Source organism: Uloborus diversus, chromosome 4 (genome assembly GCF_026930045.1).
Source record: "Uloborus diversus isolate 005 chromosome 4, Udiv.v.3.1, whole genome shotgun sequence".
In the NCBI taxonomy this organism is placed as follows: domain Eukaryota; kingdom Metazoa; phylum Arthropoda; class Arachnida; order Araneae; family Uloboridae; genus Uloborus; species Uloborus diversus.
In genome coordinates, this window is record NC_072734.1 from 56,975,648 (window position 1) to 56,998,453 (window position 22,806).

Here is a 22,806-nt window from a genome sequence, read left to right on the forward strand (position 1 = left end):
TTTTGTTTAGTAGACGTAGATGCGTGAACACCCGATTCGTTTTCCCATGCTGTTCTAAGGTATGTGGAAGATGATTGTCTGTTCCGAAGACTGAGTCGTATCAAATACCTGTTCTGTGCTGTGTTGGATTTTCGTGGACGACCACTGTCACTCTTTCTTAATGTGCTTCCGGTGCTCTTTATCTTATTCAGTAGTCTAATAACAGTTGATTGCGAACAGTTTATTCTTTTTGCTATGGAACGTGATGACAATCCTTCTTTGTCCAATGCAACGGCAACTCTTCCTTTATGGTGTCAGTTGAACGTATTTCGTCATACTGCAACTCACAAGTCCAGATCACAAATGAATGCGTGGAACGTTTAACTGTTTTTTTTTATAGTTAGAAGGATGATGCAATCTTACGCAATAGCTTGCGTCATGTACTGATGCCAATTTGTGTTACATGATGCAGGAACCGTTAAATATTTCATAATTACTTATAAATGCTAAAAATATTTGGATTTTGCAGGTGATGCAATTTTTTGTACCACCACTGTACATCTCATGTCCCCTCTGTTACACTTTATTTTTTACATTTGTGTAAAATGAGGTTTTGATTTAAACATATCTATGGATGATACTCTGATATTTAACTCTGATGGTTAGGTTTAGAATGTCTTATCATACCATATCGAGCACTTTTCAAAAGCATTTTACACTTATTTTTCTGATGCTAAATCTTTGTTGTCAAACTGTCCAGGGCGGTTGCTAGGCATTGATAGAAGGTAGAGCACTTGATTTACATGGCAAATTACACAAAATAAAAATTTTATCAGGAAGAATTTTACGAAATCTTACTCATGACCCAGGACCGTCAGAGGGTTAAAGAGCTTCAATTCAGATTTTTATGTGAATTATAGTGCATGTCAAACTGAGTTGATATTTTCTATCCTCTCTGTTACATACCCATTCAATTTAATTAGGGAGATTAAATGAGAATGGAATTTCAATTTTAGGTCAATTTATGAAGCAATCTCCTTAAAAATGCAAGAACTATTTGTATTTTTTTGTATTAGAAAGATTTACAATTTTTTAAAAGCAAAATCTGAGTTTGATGTGTCGGTGATCTCCTCTATTACGCTTGGAACTCACTTTGTGTGCATTTCAGTTTGAGGGAAATATGGAAATTTATTGCAAACGCAAAATTTTCATTTAATTTGATACATTTTGCATCTGTTCAGCTGGAATAAAGTAGCTCAAAATAAGTCTATAAAATCCTGGTCCATGTTCCAGACTACGGCACAGAAAAATTTAGGAGAAGGGGGAAAGGGGAGCTGAGAGGGATTTGAGGGGGTTCACTATCACTTTTGAAACAGGATGGGCACCTCTGAATTACTAATAACTAAAAATTTAATCATGTAATCTTAGAAATGGAAACTATAATTTCTTCTCAATATTGAGTAAATGCAGTTAAAACTGCTAGACATCAAAGAACAAGTAAAAGTGACAATATATAAGCGAGTTTTCCTTTCATTACTTTTGAAAATTATTTAGTAACTTATTTTCATCTTTTCAATTTTCTGAGTTAAAGAATGTTTACCCATTTAAACTTTTACTTTCAAATTCCTTCCCAAACAAAAATGCAGGTTAAATACTTAAACTATAGTGGAGGATCAAAAATCCTCACAACTTAGGAGAAGTGGTTGTGCAGATTTTAGGATTTTGCAGATTTCAGGCCATAACAATCTAACTTTAAGTGCTGTCTTAAAATTGAAAAAATAAAACAGCAATAAAACTTTGAAATATGTATGAATTATTTTATAGGACAATTGAATAGTTTATAATCATTAAAAAAAAATGCTTACTTATTAGTTCAGCACCTACTTAAAAAATTTTGAATCCAAAAGTAATAATAATTGTTCCTGGAGTAACCACCAACATAAAGAAACAAAAATCAATAAATGGTGCCAGTTTGAAAATACTTGCTATTTATTTTCAATAGTTATGTCATTTGTTTTCAAATGAAATGTCAAAAATCATTCACATTTGAGACAGTGAGAATCAAAGGGAGATAAATGGTACACAAATGGTAGGTGACCCTCTCCTCTGTCTTGGGGCAAGACATAGTACTAGTAGTCCTGGGAAGTTTTGTTATATAGCATGATTTAGAAAAAAATTTCAATGAAAGCCTACCTAGGACCTTATTTTTATAATTCATTTTACTCAAAATTTGAAAATGTCCGACTACATCCCTTTGCATCTCACTGCATCATTTGGCTATGACATGCTGAATTGTTTGTATTTTTGGTATTTATTTTTGTGTTTCTTTGATTCCACGTGTCAAGCGAAATACTAGCGTTTTGCTGTAACCCTTTTGCCAATCTTTCAGCATCTGCTCATGGTTTACGATATTTCATATTGTTTCTTCTGTAGTACATGAGGAAAAATAATTTTTTTTTGGAATAAATATGTTTATTTGATTACATCGCTTGACACGCATATAATGCATAAAAATAAAACAGAATATATTATCTGTGAATTATGTGGAAAAACAATTGTTAGGGTGTAAAATTACAATTTGTATCATTATAGAGACCAAAATAAAATAAGAATGGACAATAAATTTGTAGCACAAAAAAAAAAGAAAAGAAAAGAACAAAAACCTGGGGGGAAATCGATGTGAATTTCGGATGTTGGTGAATTGGTGGCGCTCTACATATACACACAAATATCGTCGTATCGCATATCAATATACAACGATACACATATCGTCGGCACCATGCTTAACTAACGAATGTGAAAAATCGCTAATCCCGTTTTTCAAATTCGATATTTTGCCGTAGTAGTGCTCAAAAAAGGTAAAGTAGTGGTACTGGTTATAACTACTTCAAACAATAGTTTCACACTTAAAGTTATCTGTAAAAATTAACAAATTGTTACCTATGAAAATAAGTAAACATGTCAGGTGGAAAAAAAATATTGTTTTGGCTCTCCTGAAAGAGCCAAATTCACCCCCATTGAAAGAGAATACACCCTCATTGAGAGTTTCAGTCGGCTCAATTTTTAAGCATAATTCTATTCAAGAACTACAACACCTTCAAGATACCATTTACGTAACACAACCAAATGTGCAACGTTACTAGATGACGAAATGAAAACATTGCATCCCCCCCACTCCTTCTTGGTTTTTGAACTGATTTAGGATTTCTTTGCTAAACTTGTCAATATAATGTATCTTTTAATATGATTAGATTAGTATTTTTCACAAAACATCACAGAATCATGGAAGAGAAACAATAAGACCTTTTGAGGGCAATATACGAGGGCTATCCAGAAAGTAGATTACGTTTTGGAATAAAAAATAAACAAAGTATAGGAAAATTTTTTTATTACATACAGATGAAAGCCACACTCAAATACTACTTTTCGACATAGTCACCATACAAATTAAGGCATTTATCGTAGCGATGTACGAGCTTGGAAATTCCTTCGTCGAAAAATTCGGCCGCCTGCGCCTTCAACCACTCCGTTACCTCTTCTTGCAGCTGTGCGTCGTCATCAAAACGCTGCATAGCCAGCCACTTCTTCATTGCTGGGAATAGGTGGAAGTCGCTCGGTGCCAGGTCGGGACTGTACGGTGGATGAGGAAACAACTCCCACTTAAAAGATTCAAGAACTTTACGAGTGACATTTGCCGTGTGGGGCCGGGCGTTGTCGTGAAACAACAAGATCTTAGAGCTCAACATTCCTCTGCGCTTGTTTTGAATTGCTCTTCTGAGTTTTTGGAGAGTTTGGCAATACCTTTGAGAGTTTATTGTAGTGCCTCTTTCCAGGAAGTCCACCAAAATCACACCTTTTCTGTTCCAAAAAACAGTCGCCATGATCTTCTTGCCGACATTGTTTGCATGCATTTCTTGGGTTTTTGGGGAGAACTTGTGTGCCCCCACTGCATTGATTGCAATTTCGTTTCACAGTTCACGTGTTTCACCCATGTTTCGTCACCAGTAACGATGCAATCGAGTAAAAAGTCACCATCCTTATGGTAAGCGTCCAAAAAGTTCAACGCTGTAGTTCAACGCAAAAGTAACCAAGCTTTTCGCTGATGATTTCGTGCACCAAACTTCGCGAAATTTGTGGAAAACTTAAAGAAAGTTCCGTTATTGTGAAATTTCGATTTTCCCGGACTTTAGCATCGACTTTTTCGAGAAGTTCGGCGTTCACTATGCTGGGTCTCCCACTTCGATCTTCGTCGTGAACATTGGTTCGGCCATTTTTAAATCTTATGACCCACTGACGCACTCCACCTTCAGTGATAATGTTGTCCCCATACACTTCACAAAGCTGCCGATAGATTTCTATCGGTTTACAGTTTTTTGCAGTCAGAAACCTTATTACTGCGCGCACCTCGCAGCTCGCGGGATTTTCAATTAACGCAGACATTTCAAACCGTCACAGTATCTGAACGAACACAGCACGAACCTCTCACTAGCACGGCTAGATGCAGACTGAGCTGCGCAACGCTTTGACCCCAAGATGGCTGCGCTAGCCCCGCCCCTAGCGGACACAGACGAAAACGTAATCTACTTTCTGGATAGCCCTCGTAACACATCCTGAGACAGAGCAGGGGTCGATCCAGGTTTTATTTTTTGGGTCCCCATTTTGTGAAAAAGCAAAATATTTTTGTGAATTTTCTTTATTTTTGTGAAAAAGCAAAATATTTTTGTGAATTTTCTTTATTTTCGTAAAAAAGAACTTCTTGTGATTTTTTTCTTGGAAAAGATTATATAAAAGCATTTTTAGCTGTCGTATCGTTATAGAAAAGCCCTAGACAGGTTTCAGGGGTGATTGCAAGTTCTTGAAGAATACCTGAAAGCTGCCTAGAGAAAATGCGCTGGGGGAGGGGGGAAGTAAGACCCTTAACATTTTATTCGTAATTTGACACACATTACATTTATTGTTTTTTACAAATATACATATGCAAGGCACACTTTCTTAAGGTGAAAGTCTCACAACAGATTTACTGTTTGCCCCTCTCAAATACTTTTAGATCAATGAAAATTGCACATGCTGCTGAACGTAATGATAACTCCCAATAAATACAATATGAACACACTCAAAGATATCACATATTTCTTAACACAGAAGAATGTATGTGTTTGAAAAACTTAAAAGTAATTAAAACCCAAAATAATACCGCACCAGCATTCAGCGTTTAATTTTTTGACATGTGACGTTCTTAGAGAGTAGGTATTTCGTTTAAAACTTTGCAATTTAATGATGTTAATAAATATATAAAGAAATTTTATTTGTTTGCCACTTAACAAGGTACAGTCAACATCAAAAATGCGAAAAATTCATTTACCATGGCGCATGTAAGGAAATCAAGATCTTCGAAAGAAATAAAAATATAAAAACAGCATATAAAAGAATTTTATTTTTAGTAAAGTTATTTTAGAATTGGATTTCGAAACTCAACACAAATTAATACTAAATATATACAGACATGTGATTTTTCAGTATTTTTACTGAATTCAGTACTTTTTGAGAGAGCAGAATACTGTATGCAGAAAAAAAAAAGGGCATTGGAAGTTAAATTCAACATGATCCAGTTGATTTTATGCATCCAATTAATGTGTTATATGGATACAAAAAGGGATGGGAAAGCTTTGAGTTGTAGTAAAATATACTAACAGTGTTGTGTTAGTTCACACAGCCATGCAATTTCAGTATTTTTCATCGTATTTGGGTCACATGTCTGTATATATTGCGTAATCAAAGTAAAATTTAGGATTTTCCTGAAAACAACGGAATTTTGGTATTTTCAAAGATAAATGTTTTGAACTGAAATGTGGGATAAATACGTGGCATTCTTACCACAAGTTAGCAAATGTTTTTTCATTTCATTGTCATCTAAATTTACCCCCAAAAATCTAACTAAAGATTCAAAATTCTCAAAAATGGCCCATTGCTTCATGGTTATAAGAACAAAATTTGAATAAACTTACCAATCAATTTTCTGTTATTATTATTTTTTTTTTTTTTTGCTTCATATCCAGTCTCTTCACTTTCAGATTTTTTTGAGAATTCCTTCTTTTGCACTAGATTTTTGTATATTGACAGCCTCTCTGTGATTTTTGCTGCACTCATGTTTTTTTTAAAACTCTATAGGGTGACAGCTTTTCTTGATATCAACTCCAATATTTACTGAAGGTTTGTTCAAATCACTAACATTCATGAAAGATGAACATATTTTGCAAAAAAAAACCCTTAGCTGAATAACTATAGTAAAGCCAGCTATACACCTTTTCATAATTTGCAACGTACTTTTTATTTATTGCATGCTTCTTATTTCCATTTGTACTCTCAAATACAATGCTTGAATCATTATTTGATGGCTCAATCTCAATATCATCATCAGTTGAAGTTGCTCCAGATTCACTTCCAGTATTTTCTGCTCAAAAATCGTTATACTTTCGCGAACTGCCTCACTGTCATTTGATGTACTATCTTTTACCGCATTTCCCGAGCCCGCCAAAACGGGAACATTTGCGTCACTGTTACTGCATGATGAAGTGGTGATAGCGATTTTATCGGGGTTGTTAATTGCTGACTTGAAGAAATTCACAATATTTTGGGACCGAACGTTCGAAGAGCGAAATTTTTTAACATAATACGCACAATTTCGGGAGGTACCTCCCGTTGCAGGACGTCCTCGTTTCATATTTTAATTTCTTGAAGAATAATTTTCAACGAACAAGCAATCTCTCCAAACTGAGATTATTGCGGCTGCTATCTCCAGCGCTCCATTATCCGCTAAAATTATCCATTATCCGCTCCCACACAAATTATAATCGAATAGAATATCAATTTATTCTTTGATGCGCCTAAAAAATGTCCTCTTAAACACGCGAAGGCGCGAACAAGCTAACTGATAGACATCGGTAAACGATATTTATCCGCGTTCTCATTCCTAATGTAATGTAATATAAAATTAACTTTATTCAAATTAGATTAACTTCTCAACTCTTTCGGCACGTGTAAAGTTTCAGTTTTAGGTTGGCATCCTTTGATGTCCAATCATATGTAAATGAGGCAAGTATAAATAGTGAACGATTCCAATCGTTCTCTCTCTCTTCTTTTGTGTTCGTCAGCCTCTTGTGAGTTAGGTCCGATAGGTGTTGGGGAGTTGCGAACTCCGCCTCCACTTATGGCCGGGTTTTATTCTTAAGAACTTATTTTTTGTTAGTTATATTTATTTTAGTTACTATTGACCAATAAATTCTTGGTAAGATTTTAACAAGTTTCCAATGTTCATTTCTTCACATTAATATTTGATTCTGCACCTTCCACTGTGTGATATTATCTCTGCTTGTATAAGCATGTAACATTGTTGACTGACTTACGAAATTTAGCCCTTCGGCTTTTCGTTTAAACATCGTAAGTTATCATGAGGGTTATGGGCCCAGCCCTACCCAATTGTATCATAACAATTACGTGTTCAGTATCATGATGTATTAAGATGTTTTCGAATTGTCAGCAGAGTAGAGTATTAGACTTCGTGTTTTTGTGATGAAATGGAATGTTGTAACTGACTTGTCTTTTTGCTGAATCGGTAGATGACAAGTGTTTGGAAATCTTTTCAAATTGTTTTCCCCGCATCGGCGTTGAATGAAAACTGTGAAAATAGAAGCTTTTCTTTTGCCTTTTGGAAATTTGTATCGAAACTTTAAGCCATGTGTAGTGCAAACTTTTTCTCAGATGTTTCGTTTGCATTTTATGGGGGGATATAGCTGGTTTGGTGTTAGGCAGAATAGTGGCTGCTAAATTCAGCGGAAGACCTGGACTTGTTCCAGGGGGGAAGCTGTAACAGTTGCACTATTTAGGTTTTTTTTTCGGGGATATTTTGAGATTTTGTTGGTTGTTTTTTTTGAAATTAGGTTTTTTTATTTTTTTGGCGTTTTTCATATTCTTATCAATCATGGCATCCCAGAGTGTTCCTATCGAAAAATTAAGGTCTGACAACTATGTGAGTTGGTCATCTGATATCAAATTTGTCCTAATGGAACGAGGTTTATGGAAGATAGTTAATGGCATTGAAAAGGAACCTTTTTCTAATGATGAAAAAAAGGCTACTGAGCAAGAGATTCGTAATTTTCAAAATCGACAGGATGTGGCTCTATCCATAATTTATTTAAATCTGGAGAAAAATTTCAAAAAGATAATTGAAAATCAGGTCAACGCAGCTGATGCCTGGAAGGCTTTGAAAGATCACTTCTTTCCTGACAATCGTTGTCAGCATATGACATTGTTTTCAGAGTTATCCCAATGTCGTATAAAAGAGGAAGAGTCGATAAATCTTTTCGCTGCCCGTACTCGGCAAATTTTCGAAAGAATTAAGGCTATAGACGCGAATTTCTCTGAAAATTATTTGATTTTTCAAATTTTGCGTCATTTGCCCTCAGAATTCGACAATATTTGTCAAGTTATTCTTAGAACTACTGCACAGGAATTCACATTTAATAAAGTAGTCAGCGAACTTATTGCCGAGGAATCGCGAATTCGACTAAAAGATGAGGACGATAAAATTATCGGCAGAGCTAACTTTGTAAAGAAACCGGGTAATTTTGACAAGAAAGGAGTAAAAGGGAAACTAATTTGTTTTAACTGTAATAAACCCGGCCACAAAAGAGATGTGTGTCAACATAGAGTTGACAAGGACCTCGAACAACGTAACGGAAAGTCAAGATTACCAACCCGGAATAAGAGGAAGGCGAACAAGAAAACTGCGAGGTGCAGTTCCCCATCAGTGGAAAAGGAAACATGTGAGTACCAGAACTTTTTCATTTCCGAAGTACATCTAAATGAAGTATCAGAAGACCCAAATGAATTTATTTTCGACACTGGTTCCACCCATCATTTCGTCAAAATTCGTAGTGCGTTTGAGGACTTTAAACCATTACGAAACAAAGAAATGGCTGTAGCCGTTAGAAATGAAACTTTCCCCATTTTGGGGATGGGAACTGTGAAATTAAAGTTTGATGATACTATCATTGTTTTAAAAGATGTAATGTACTCTCCTAATCTGCGTCAAAATTTGTTATCGGGTACTAAATTCGATAAGGGGGGTGCTAAGTTTGAAGGGGGAAACGGCTCCGTGACGATATCTGGTCGAAATGGATTTATATTTAGAGCAATTTTAAGAAATGGCATTTATTTTGTAAAACCTCAAATTTTGTATAATAAATCGTATCAAGAAAGTATAAAACCAAATAAAAGTAATGATCATTTCGAAAATGAGAAAATTGAATGCTCTAATGTAGAAAAATTAGAATTGTGGCATAGAAGGCTGGCACATATTAACACCGATAGTATCAGAAAGAGCGGTGAATTTGAGTGTGTCCATGGCCTGCCTAAATTCAAAAATGTAAAAATAGATTGTGAAAATTGTAAAATTGGTAAATTTAAACGTGTTTCATTTAAACCAATAGGTAAAATACGGTCTAAATGTCCCCTTGAATTACTTCATGCTGATGTGTGGGGTCCATGTAATATTAAGGGAAATAAGGGGGAACGTTTTTATTTATCAATCATTGATGATTTTTCACGTAAATCTGCTTTGTATCCAATTAGTGAAAAGAGCAAAGTACCAGAAATTTTCATAAGGCACATAAAGCGTGCTGAAAGATTTTTAAATCTTAAAGTAAAAGCTGTTAGAACTGACAACGGGGGAGAATTCGTAAATAAAGTTTTTGACAATTATTGTTTGGATAACGGTATAAAACATGAGTTAACCAATATTTTCAGTCCAGAGATGAACGGTTTGGCCGAAGTGTACAATCGCTCAGCCGCTAATGCTGCAACAGTATTATTGGAAGAAAGCGGGCTAAGTAAAAGATTTTGGCCGGATGCTATGCTTTATTTCAATTATACTTGGAATAGGATTTGTCACTCAGGACAAACTAAAACACCTTTTGAGTTATATGGTGGACGTAAGCCAAGTGCTAGGCACGTCAAACCTTTCGGTGTTTTGTGTTATCTTGGAACACCCCGTCAGCAAAGACATAAACTTGATGTTAAAGCCAAAAAAGGTATATTTTTGGGCTATGCATTTAACACTAAGGGTTTTCGTATCTGGATTCCCGAAAGCGGAAAAATTTTTGAAAGTATAAATGTAAATTTTAATGAAAATGTGTATTACAAAGAAGCTTTTAAAAATATATCAGAGAGTGACTCTAGTGGAGCTGTGCTGGGTCCCTGTCTCAAATGGTCAAATATTCAATCAGATTCTCAAAATTCAGAAAATGAATCGAATTCCGAATCGGATAACGGAAGTGAAAGCCCGAGTACGCCGTCTAAATTCTTATCTTCTGATGAGAGTGAAAGCGAGACGAGCGGGGACGAATCAGATTCGAATTCTGACGTGAGTGAAAATGGGGAAAACCCACCACGCGCACAGCTGCGTGAAACAGAATGGGTGAGGAAAGCAATCCCAAGGTCAGATAAATCTCGTACTGATATTTATTTTTATGAGAAACATTCTTCTAAACGATTACGTTCTTTAAATGATGTTGAAAAATATTGTTCTAAAAATGCTATTTTGTTTAAGCCACATTTATTTGATTTTAATGGTAAAAATTTATATCAAGGTGAAATTTCTGATCAAACTGTTCATTTAAATTTATGTAACTTATGACTAGATGATGAAATTGTAATTCCTAAGAATTACAAACAGGTTCTTAAATCTAAGCAAAAGGACCAGTGGTTAGATTCAATGAGGGATGAATTAGAGGTTATGCATTCTAGAAAAGTGTGGGATTTAACACCTTTGCCTGCAAATGAAAAACCAATCGGATCCAGATGGGTTTTCAATGTTAAAAGAGATGAATCGGGGAAAATTGTTAGGTATCGTGGGAGACTTGTTGCTCAGGGATATGCACAATCCCCTGAATCGTACGATCAGACTTTTAGTCCGACGATTCATTTTTCATTGGTTCGATTTTTCTTTTCCTTGAAAATATCAGAAGGTTGGTTCTTTGCAGTGCGATGTGAAAAATGCTTATTTATATGCACCTCTAAAAGAATGCATCTTTATGAGACAACCACCGGGTTTTGTAATAGAAGGGAAAGAAAATCTAGTTTGTAAGCTTAATAAAGCAATTTACGGTCTGCACCAGAGTGGCCGTATGTGGTTTTTTGAGATAAACAGTGTTTTATTGAAAATTGGTTTTCAGAAATTTGAAGAATGTAATTGTGTTTATATTTATAATTCATGTGTCATTTTATTGTTGTATGTTGACGATATTGTTTTGCTCGCACGGAAAGAAAAGAATTTAAATCATGTTTTAAATTTACTTAGGAAAAATTTCGACTTAAAAGTTCTCGGAAAAACGAAAAAACTGTTAGGTGTTGAATTTGAAAGAACTGAAAATGGTTTGAATTTGTTCCAAACGAAATATATCATTGAAGTTTTTGAAAAGTTCAAACATTTTAATTTTCCGGTTTCATCATTGCCGATTTGTAAAGGTACTGTTTTTTCGAAATCTAATTGTCCTAATACAGAAAATGAAAAATTTGAAATGTCAAAGATTCTTTATCGTAATTTGTTGGGTTGTCTTTCTTTCATTGCGAGCAGAACGAGACCGGACATTTGTTATGCGGTCAATATCTTCAGTCAATTTCAAAGCAACCCTGGTGTCATTCATTGGAACGGTCTTTTAAAACTTCTGGGTTATGTTTTTCAAACAAAAGATTTAAAACTTAAATTAAATTGTAATAGAACCCAATTAATAGCTTTTTCTGACGCCGATTGTGCAGCTAATCGAGATGATCGAACTTCACTCGGGGGGCAGCTAATTTTGTTGGATAATGCGCCGATTGAATGGCGAACCTTCAAGGAACGTTGTATTAGCCTTTCCACTATGGAAAGTGAGTTTGTGGCCCTTTGTGAAGTGTCTAAAGAGCTTATGTGGTTTGACCGTGTATTAAACGAATGTTTACGCTGGGGAATTGTTAGAAAAAGTAAAATTAAATCTGTAATGTACGTTGATAATCAATCGGCCATTGACTTTGTTAAATCTCCGATTGAAAATCACCGTACAAAACATATTGATGTAAAATTATTTTTTGTTCGTGATTTGATTCAACGGGACATTTTTACCGTAAAACATGTAGGCAGTAAATCCAATAGGGCCGATATTTTTACGAAGCCGCAGACCCGTTTTGAACTGAATCGTTTTTGTGAACAAATATTTTGTTAATTTTTAATGGTATGAAATTGTTTAGTATAATAAATATAATCGGGTATTAAAGTATAAATATTTTTGTAACAACTGAAATTCTTTTTCAAATTTCTCGTTGGTTTAATCTTTGAGATGGAGGAATTTGATTCAATGACAAGAGTTTATTTTTGGAAACTAAGCGTTTTAAATAATTTTGTCATTGTGAAAAAAAAAATTTTTTTTTGTAAAATAATTGTGCCTATCTTTTTCAAAGATACTGTTTCGAGTATTTTTGTCAATTACAGTTTGACAAGATAGTTTGCAGTGGAAATGTTAATCTTGGACTTACTATTTCCTTGGACTTTGGATCAGCTATAGGCAAGGACTTTTTTGAGAAAGGACTTCAATCAAATAAGCGGTGATGTATTGAGCTGCAGCTGCTGATGGATGATGTATTATGATGGATATATATCCATATTTGTTTATTGTTGAATTGTTAAATTTTTTGTAAAAGATTAAGCCTGGCCCTTTGTGGATTTTTTTGGGTTATTTTTGAATCTATTAAAATTGTATAAAAAATTTAAAGTTTAATGGCATTACTGAATGAGAAGGGGGGATATGATAGACATCGGTAAACGATATTTATCCGCGTTCTCATTCCTAATGTAATGTAATATAAAATTAACTTTATTCAAATTAGATTAACTTCTCAACTCTTTCGGCACGTGTAAAGTTTCAGTTTTAGGTTGGCATCCTTTGATGTCCAATCATATGTAAATGAGGCAAGTATAAATAGTGAACGATTCCAATCGTTCTCTCTCTCTTCTTTTGTGTTCGTCAGCCTCTTGTGAGTTAGGTCCGATAGGTGTTGGGGAGTTGCGAACTCCGCCTCCACTTATGGCCGGGTTTTATTCTTAAGAACTTATTTTTTGTTAGTTATATTTATTTTAGTTACTATTGACCAATAAATTCTTGGTAAGATTTTAACAAGTTTCCAATGTTCATTTCTTCACATTAATATTTGATTCTGCACCTTCCACTGTGTGATATTATCTCTGCTTGTATAAGCATGTAACATTGTTGACTGACTTACGAAATTTAGCCCTTCGGCTTTTCGTTTAAACATCGTAAGTTATCACTAACTACGAAAAATATCGTCTGCGCTCCTGGATCGCAGACGATCTGTTACAAAAGAAAAATTAATACTGAGAAAGAAAACGAACTGGAATAATATACAATTACCACATTTTTTTAATTTATCATCTGCAGATTACGCGATTCCCCGCCACTTTTTAATAAAATCCCACTCAATAAAACTTCCTTTGCGCGCTGTTCCCGTTGCTCACCATTAGCGGACATGCCTTAAAAAATTCCGAAATTGCTCATCTGGAAGTTTCATATTTATTTTAAGAAGACAGCAGGATTAAATAGAATGACCGACGATATTTTTCAGCTGGCATTGTATTTTATCAATAAAAGAAGGAATCTAGGAATTCAACTACAAAAAAAAAAAAAAAAAAAAAACGTTACTCTTTTGGTTTACTGTATGCTGTACGCTCAAACTAGCGTGACTTTGGAAGTTATCCTTTTTGCTCTTACGCGTACAGTCTACAAGAAAAATAGCAGGAAAGAAAAAATGAATAATGCATTTCAAACCAGCAATTCTCCGCAGGCACCGGTCCGCGAGAAAATTTGACCGGTCTTCGAAGAATTATACCCGTTTCCAATAAAATAAAATTTCCTTTTTTTAATTTTATTCCTAATTTTATACGATATTTTATGCATTAATATATCCATTACTTTACATACGTTTTGTGGTTTCTCTATAAGATTTATTCGCTTATGAAAATTTACACAAATTAGTTGCGCTTATTTTTACATTCAGAGTGTGTAAGTTATTAAAAAAAAAATCTTACAATTAACTTTTGTAATTTATTTTAAGTAGAAGGGTTTTCTTTCTGGCATTTGTTTAAAAAAAAGAGGAAAAAACAGATTAGTTTATTTTAGTGAAAAAAAAAATTTCTACCGGTCCGTGAAATTTTTTGACGAAGTTCTACCGGTTCAAAAAAAGATCAAGAAACGCTGCTTTAAACTAAAGAATATGAGAAAAAGTGGGTACCCCTGGCCTAATCACGCCTTTTTTTTTCTTTCATTAAATGCAATCGTGTCAAGTGAGCTTTCGAGAACGGACAGTATCAACTACAAACTACAGGGAATTTCGCCAATCGGTTGTTCGGCGTTTCCCGCGTAGTCACTCATACTCTAACAGGATTTGATTAATTGCCATACAATACGATTTGAATCAGCATGCGCCAGTATTCAATGCGAATTTCTATGCAATTGATTTAAAAAGGAAAATATATGATTTTCGAGTGTTCTTCTTAACCTTCGTTCGGGAATAATTTTTAGAAATTTTGCTCGTCCGTTCCGTAAGATAACCCCCCAACTATGAACCTTAAACTTTTTCAAAATAAACTGAAGGAAATAGGAACAAATTGAAAAAACAGGAGAATATTTTTAAAAAAATTAAAAAAAAAAAAGAAAGAGGAAAAAACTAGAAGATCTGCAACTCGCAAGGTTTCAATTTGCAACTACTTTTGAGAATTAAAAGTGCATAATTTGGCAAAATAATATGGATAAATGAAGGATGCGTGCAACTAAGACACAATTGAAAGTTACAATGATTCAAAGGAATATTTAATTCAGAAGTATTTGGTCATTGAAGCAAATCAAACCAACAGAATATAGGGGATTAATTTGCCGTGGCGTGAAATGAGTCAGTCTTCATTTCGCACTCGTGGAACAGCAGAAAATCATCGAATCAATTCTTTATCACGTGCTCATTATTTTTCTTGGATTTTCGCTAGCCACCAATCACAAGCGTCCCTCCCCCCCCCCCCCCCCTCTGACGCTCTCAAGCAAAAACACCTCACGCAGCAGGCAAAAAGATAAGATGGGGGAAGGTGGATGAGGGGTAGACTTTCGCGTAGAAGCGTACACATTTGCGGTTAAAAAATATTGTGAAAAGGCTGCCTTTTTATAAATTTTTGTGAAGGGGCTGCTTTTACGACGCGGAATTTTGTGAATGGGGCCGCTTTTGCGATGGGGAATTTTGTGAATGGGGCCGCTTTTGCGCTGGGGAATTTTGTGAATGGGGCCGCTTTTGCCATGCGGAATTTTGTGAAGGGGCCGCAAAGCGGCCCCAATTTCGCGCTGGATCGACCCCTGCAGAGAATGATAAATTATAAATTCAACAGAAATAAAATGTGAAATTAGGATGGACAACTTACTAGCTTGTTCAGTTGTCACACGATATTGATAGTAATGGAAGTAGCTACCACCAAACAAAAATGAAAATTTGGGATTATACTTTTGTTTCTGCTTTGTCATATGTTCAAATTCTGGTCCATTTCGAGCAACAAATTGAGCGAGTTTGTCAATAATATTCTTCAATTCTTGATCTAAAACAAAAAAAAAAAAAAAAAAAAAAACAGAAAATAAATATATATTGTGCATAGTAATGTACTAAAATAAAACAGATTAGCATTAAAAATGAGACTTCTTTAAATACTTTAGGTATGATATAAAATAGAAGACTAACTGTTCTAAAACATACCCAATGATGCAATGTACCTTTCCCATAGGTCCAAAACCATATTCGTGAATTATTAAAGTAAATTTATGTCATTCAAAAATTTAAGAGAGCAATTTAAAATTCATATGTTTATAAAATGAGTAAGGTCCGTCCAAAATGATATTTTTTGCTAGGCCAATAGCAAAGACTGGGGAAAAAAACCCTGATAAAAACTTGAAAATTGGCTGGATTTTAAAAATGTACATAAGTAAGAACAATAACATTTTGTACAATAATTGAACAAAGATTAAATCAAAAAAGACATACGAGACATAATAATTATGTTTTCATTATTTTTATTTGATAGTAAAAATAACTTAAAATACTCGAGAAAAGATCAAAAAAAGTTGGAAGCTCTGACTTGATATTCGAACAACAGTGCATGCGCCGAAACTGTTGTACGAGTTGCTATTCTGACATTTGTTGTCTGGTTATACACTGCCAACTCTGAAGGCTTTAACACCTGTGATCAGCCTAAAAACCACACTTCATTTATTTCTCTCTTTTATCAATTTAAAAAAAAAACTGTTTTTTAATCACTTTCCTGCATTTCAAGCATTTTATAAAAACTATACTGAATGATCAAGGACTCGAGATTCACACCCAATAATTGATTACCTTTCAAAACATATTTTATGCATAATTATCAAGTTCCTTAACTAATAATGAACAATATAAAATCAAAAAATACTGGTAATTTTCCTTAAATAACGTCACATGAATTCTCAGTTTATCATCAACCTATCTATTTGCGAACAATGACACGCCATGAGTTTTTCAAAATACTTATACTCTCATTAATACCAATATGTTTTTTACATTGATTGAAGGCACACTCAATCAGAATATTGCTAGCAACTACGAGACAGATCACGACATCACACAGATGGTGATTGAATAAGAACCGTTACGTTGAGCATGGACTATTGATACTTGAAATAAATAAAAAAAAATTACTTTTTACTCGTTTTTTTTTTTTTTACAAATGAACTACCTATACATATATGATATTCCTACTTTTAACTTCTTGGCAAGAAGAGTTTAAAACACAGAAAAAATTTACCAGTAGGAGGTTGCGGTAAATCCATTTTAAACACAGAACGGGGCCTCAAATTATAAACATAAAACTTTAATGTAAATTAGGTTGTATGCTTTCATAGTACACGTTATTTCAACATATTTTTCAAAATATTTCATTTATAAACATTATCGCCATAACAGTAAATGCGAAACACTTCACTTCAGTTCAACATCGGTAAAAATTCTTGTTTTACTTCATTTCATTTCAACGGAGTCGCTGCTAGACGGAGTCCAAAAGCCTCAAGGCTAGACTGAATTTGTCAGCACGAAAATTAAGAAGCTAACTGAACAACATGAGGACCATTTGGGATTTCGGGTATTAATTAGGAATTTATAGGATTTAAAGAGGACACTTCAAGGCCCTCCTACTACAAACTAAAACATATTGCTTTGCAATCCTCAGTTTATCCTCTTCCTCTTTAAGGCTGCGTTCGGAAACGATCCACCGGTTACACCGCGTGGTTAGTCCGGTGTGGTTATGACGTGTTTGGAATTTCTCTAGGAATTCCTGGAATTCCGGTAGAACAGCTGTGTTTCCGAACGCTCGTGGTTAAACCGCGGTAGTTCTAGTTCAGCAGCAAACGACACTCCAATCAACGCGTAACTTTCATAGTTGGCAAGTCACGTGCGTTACGATCAAAACATGAAACACGACCGGATTGGCCAACACAGACTTTGTGACGTTTGTGATCTCGCTAACCGCTTCCAGACAGCGGTGCCACAGGTTGCTACCAAGTCGACCGCCAGAAAACAACCGCAGTGTTTCCGAACGCGGTTAAGTGACGTCACCGGTTCCACCGCAAGCGTTTCCGAACGCTTGCGGTTGCACCGAGGCGACCGATCCGCGTTTCCGAATGCACCCTAAGAGTCCTTGTAGGGACTGTACTTCCTCTTGAGTAACGTGAGGGAATAGGGAAGACAGCAAGGATTATGTAAGATTGCTTCCTATCGCAGTCTCGATATGGTTAGCAAGATCACGTGGCACGCTTCGGCCAATCCGATCGTGTATCAAATTTTACACTCTCTGTGATTGGAGCGTCCATTGAAGCGTCGTCTGCTGCTGAACTAGAACAACTGCGCTGTAACCACGTGCGTTCGGAAACACAGCAATTCCACTGTTGAACCAGAAAAATTCCAGTGATGTCATTTCCGCAACCTGACTAACCGCGCGTTGCGACCGGTACGGTGTTTCCGAACTTAAGCCTTAATGTTACTTTGAACTACGAGTATTCCCACTTCCCACTGAGTTTTTAGTTGAAGATGAAGAGATTGAATCAGTTTTTCAATGTTCAGCCGTACACTGAACTTTTGACATTTAACTGAAAATTTTGCATCGTTGTGTCATCTGAGAAGGTTTTGTTTCATTTTCATTACAGCAAAAGTTAATATTTAACTCTGATACACCTATCCGGCAGAAGCTCGGTTCCAGAGGAAGGGTCATGGGAGTAACAACTCCTCCCCTCTAAAAAAAATCCATAAGTAGCGCTTATTGGACTGTTCAAAAAATTCGCCCCAAAACCCCCATTAATGCCAAACTAAAAATATTAATGCTCCCCCCCCCCCCCCCCCAATGACAACCTGCAGAATCAGAATTTAGTTCCGCCACGGTAGTCACAAAAAAAAATGGACAACATATCCAAAAAAAAATTTTAATGTATGCTACCCCGATTTCGCAACCTATGTTTGATAAATCGAAAAGCCCCAAGTACGTAAATACGTAGAACTTTCACAAAAAAACCTATGTCCGTGCAAGCTAGAATCTGCATTGGTATAATCATTTCAACTCCATTTTTGTTTATGCGTAGAACTTGCACAAAAAACACTATGTTTGCAGATGCATAGAAACGTCTGGCGACAACAGGGATATCGGAAGTTTTAGTTTCAATTTTGTTCCATCAGAGCTGCCAGCGATAACAATTTAAAATTGATATATGTACTTGAATTCTGTTTCAAGTAGTGCCGTGTGTTATGAACGAAGTCAATATTTTCCCTCTTAATTCAGGACTTATAAGTTGTATGTATTCATTCAGCTTATGCAGTCCAAAAGGGATGAGTTGAACTCCCGCTGCGCTAGTGATATAAATATACGACAGAAGTAGTCTCATTAGGGTTTTTTCGTTTTTCATTTTTTTTTATACAAATATTTCTTTTCAGTATTTTTCGCAAACTTTTTATTCAGCGTAATATCAATGGTTTATGTTTAATTAGAATAATGAATTGTGTCGATACCTCAATTGGTTAATTTTTAATTGTTGCATTAAGATGCTTTTTTAACCAACACGCATTCACTTTTCAGGGCCCACGAGAGACCATATCAGCCTTGTCAGAAACCAGGGGCTTGGTCCTTAGAAGGGCTCTGCTTTTGAAAACTTTATAGGGGGTATGGGACCACCTTGACCTTCAGTGGCCCTGTTAATTTTTCCTTTAACTACAATTTAATATTAAATTACTGATTGAAGAATGTAGATAATTTCTTGAAATTTCAAACACTCATCACATAAAGCTATCAAAGATCATGTATTTTTGATATAGTATTTCAATTTCTCCGTAATGAAGTCAAGTATTTCCGTTTCAAACGATATATCGGACGGATAGGAATCGGACGGATAGGAAGTATTATTATCGCAGCAATAGATATATGAAGATATATCACCCAGTCCTAGTGCTCAGTCATGTCTTTACTTTAAGACTTATATTCATTTTTGAATGCATAAACACGGTTTTTTCCCTTGCCCTATTGGGTGCCCTTGTAAGCAGTGCATAAAAATGGGGATGAAGTAAAATCTTTATTATTATATCTGACTGCAAAATTTGTGAGCCTAGATGATTAATTAAACCTACTAATAGTATTCTTATTATATTTCAAAAAAAATTAATGACTCATGTAGGAAAGCAATACTAAATAATGTGTACTTCAATAAGCCATTAGAAGATTTTAAAAAGCTAATATGAAAGTGTTCACGAAGGATAAAATTTGCATAACTTACAAAAAGAAAAAAATTAACTTTAATCAAAAAATTGAAAACATAGCTCATTTTATTTGTACAATTGGAAGCCAGTTTTCAAACACTAACATTCAACAACACATTTGAATTAATATCACAAAGTAGCATTCTATTATAAATGTATTCAACACACAGTTACTTGTTACAGTCACATAAAAATCAATTGTTAAAACATACGTCAACGTTTAAATATGTATATTGTACAACAAAAAATAACGAAAACTATGTCACTTTCAGGATTGGCTCCAATGATTTTAGACTAAGGGAAACATCTAATTTTACATCTTAACTTTCTTACATAAGTAGCCAGTTTTCACTAATATTTCATAGATAACTATTTGATAGTTTTATTAATAATAAGTCATACAATAGAAGGGTTCACTTTTATTAACCACTTTAACCAAATTTCATAAACAAAGCTTTCTATGCTATACATTTATTTAATTACTGTATACAACATAAAACAATTTAATGAATAGATGACTATTTTTTAAAAAAATATTTACTTAAAAACAGCACTAAACACAAGTCTTAAAATTCATTCTAGCCTATTCTGTCATCGCTGTTTTTTTACAGTAACCATTTTAAAATAACACTTCTGCTTCTTAAATAATAATAATAATAAAAACATTACCTACAGTTGAAGTATAAAATATGTAAATTTTTATATCTAATTTTATAATTTGTAACTAATGGATTTCATCTGATTTTCTCAATTTTTAGATTTTACATAATCAATGACCATCTTTATATTCTTGAAATTCATTGCATTTGTTCCAAAGTGTAAAAAGTAACGCAGGTTCTGATGCTATTTTTTTTTTTTTTTTTAATGATTTGGTAAGTTAAATTTTGCGATAATAATAGCATTCACATCTTTCAGAGTAAAAGAAAACCTCTTCAACCATCGTTACCCTTGTTATACTCAATGCCTAACACATTTGCTTCAAAAAGGGACAGTGAAAAAAGTCTTTTCAACAACGCCGTTCAGAGCCTATTTAACAGTGGTGTTGCCTTAATGGAATTACAATGGCAGAGCTTGTACACACTCTCTCAAAAGTTAAGAAAATCAGCTTTTCTGTGGTCAAATATTCTAATATCTTTGATAAATAGCAGTAAACAGGGCAATTTTATTTCATGTTAAAAATGACAAAGCAATTAGGTAGATATTTAGAATTTATGGGCTCAGTGGCAACACGTGAATGAAATTTTCACAGCATAAATTTGACAATACCATATGAGATTTCTTCTACAGTACAGCTGGCACAAAGACAATAATTTTCAATTCAAAACATCATGTGTAACAATTGCAAAATAAAAGTTTTAGCAATTACAAGTATAAAATTTCAAATACATAGCTATTCAAGAAAAAACAACAACAGTTGGCTCTCTATTTAACGACTTTCAAGGGACCACAAAAAATCGTCTTTAAGTAGAACGGGTCCTTAAATAGAATGCTTTTAAAACTACAGTGGAGCATCCAGGACCGTAAAAAGTAGTCTTTAAATAGAGAAAGTTGTTAAATACAGCGTTGTTAAACAGAGAGCCAACTGTAATGTGAAAAAAAAACAGTATACAAATTAGTGCAAATGATCAGCATGATTCAAAATAGAATACTTAAAAATATTATTAATGATAATTATGCTTAAAGATATTATTTCAAGGAAGAAAAATTATTAAAGTTCAACCAAATTTTTCAAATGAAGTGTTATGGCGATTTGGAAAAAGGGGAATCAGATGCTGCTATTTCAGGCTAGTAATATATTACAGCAATTGTCACTACAAAGAGAATCAGTGGCAACGTGTCCGGTGGGGGGGGGGGCAACATTTCAATCTAAACTTATGTTATTTCCCCAATTTAATGACCAAAACTAGGAAAGCAGAAATATCAAAATTTTCAGAACATAATTGAGCACAAGCAGTAACTTTCAGTATGTGTATTCATTGTTAAGATATTAGTTAGCCCCGATCTCCGCCTCTAAAGGGAATGATTCTAAAACAGGATTATGCAACACAATACTGCGCAAGATGAACCCTTTAAAAATTAATAAATTTAGGTGGGTTACGTGACCTTACTCACTACAGTACCCAACACAGCACAATCTGATTTTCATTGATTCCAACTGCTATGTAACAAAACGTCTGAAAATTTGGTTAGTATCCAAAATGTTATCTCCAGATATTTTCTTCAAACTAAATTGCTTTTAACAAAACCTTGAGTTGAAAATTCCCAAACTGAATTCCCAAAAGGAAGTTGATAACAACTTAATTGTTGATTTAAAAAAAAAAAAAAAACATTGAATTCCTGTCTACCTAATATATCTAAAGTAGCAGAAATTTTATTGAATAGTTTAAATGTTTTCTTGGCATTGGACATTAAAGGCACTATCCAACACTAGCCAGCATCTAATTCAATAAAATAGGATATATCTTAAGCAATATCATAACTTTTGCACAATTTTTGCACCGTGACAGTTTAGGTTACTTATATGTTAACACAGAAGGTAGAATTTTTGTAGTTTTGTGATAATTTAATTTATGGAAATATTAGCAAGTGCAAAGGTTATCAGTAATTAATTTGCTTCAGGGGGCCAATGGTTGTCGACTATTCACTATTATTGTCAAGTTTTGGAATTTCTCGACATTTACACAGGTTTTCAAAAAAATTACAGTAGATTTTTGAAACTTTATTTTTTGCTAATATTAGGATTGTGATGTCTCAATAACATGAAAAAGCAATTTACATTCAAAGTATTATTTTAAATTCAATAATTTATAAAATTAATTTCTAACTTAGGGGGTACATATGTTCCATGATTCTTAAAGGTTAAAGTAGTGAGAACATATTTTCAAAGTCAAAGCTCTTTTTACCTTACTTTTTGAAACCTCCTTG

The 22,806-nt window shown here is 34.3% G+C and overlaps 1 protein-coding gene across 1 annotated transcript in view; it reads right to left on the bottom strand.

Moving 5' to 3' along the window:
* The window catches only part of LOC129220582 (calcium homeostasis endoplasmic reticulum protein-like), an 82,073-nt gene extending 65,008 nt beyond the window's left edge, over positions 1-17,065 (bottom strand). The window contains exons 1-2 of the mRNA XM_054855014.1: positions 16,895-17,065; positions 15,488-15,658 (exon numbers count right to left, since the gene is read on the bottom strand). Coding sequence (XP_054710989.1) covers positions 15,488-15,658; positions 16,895-16,919 — 196 coding nt within the window. The 5' untranslated portion in view covers positions 16,920-17,065. The remainder of the gene's footprint in view (positions 1-15,487; positions 15,659-16,894) is intronic.
* Positions 17,066-22,806: the final 5,741 nt, after the last annotated feature.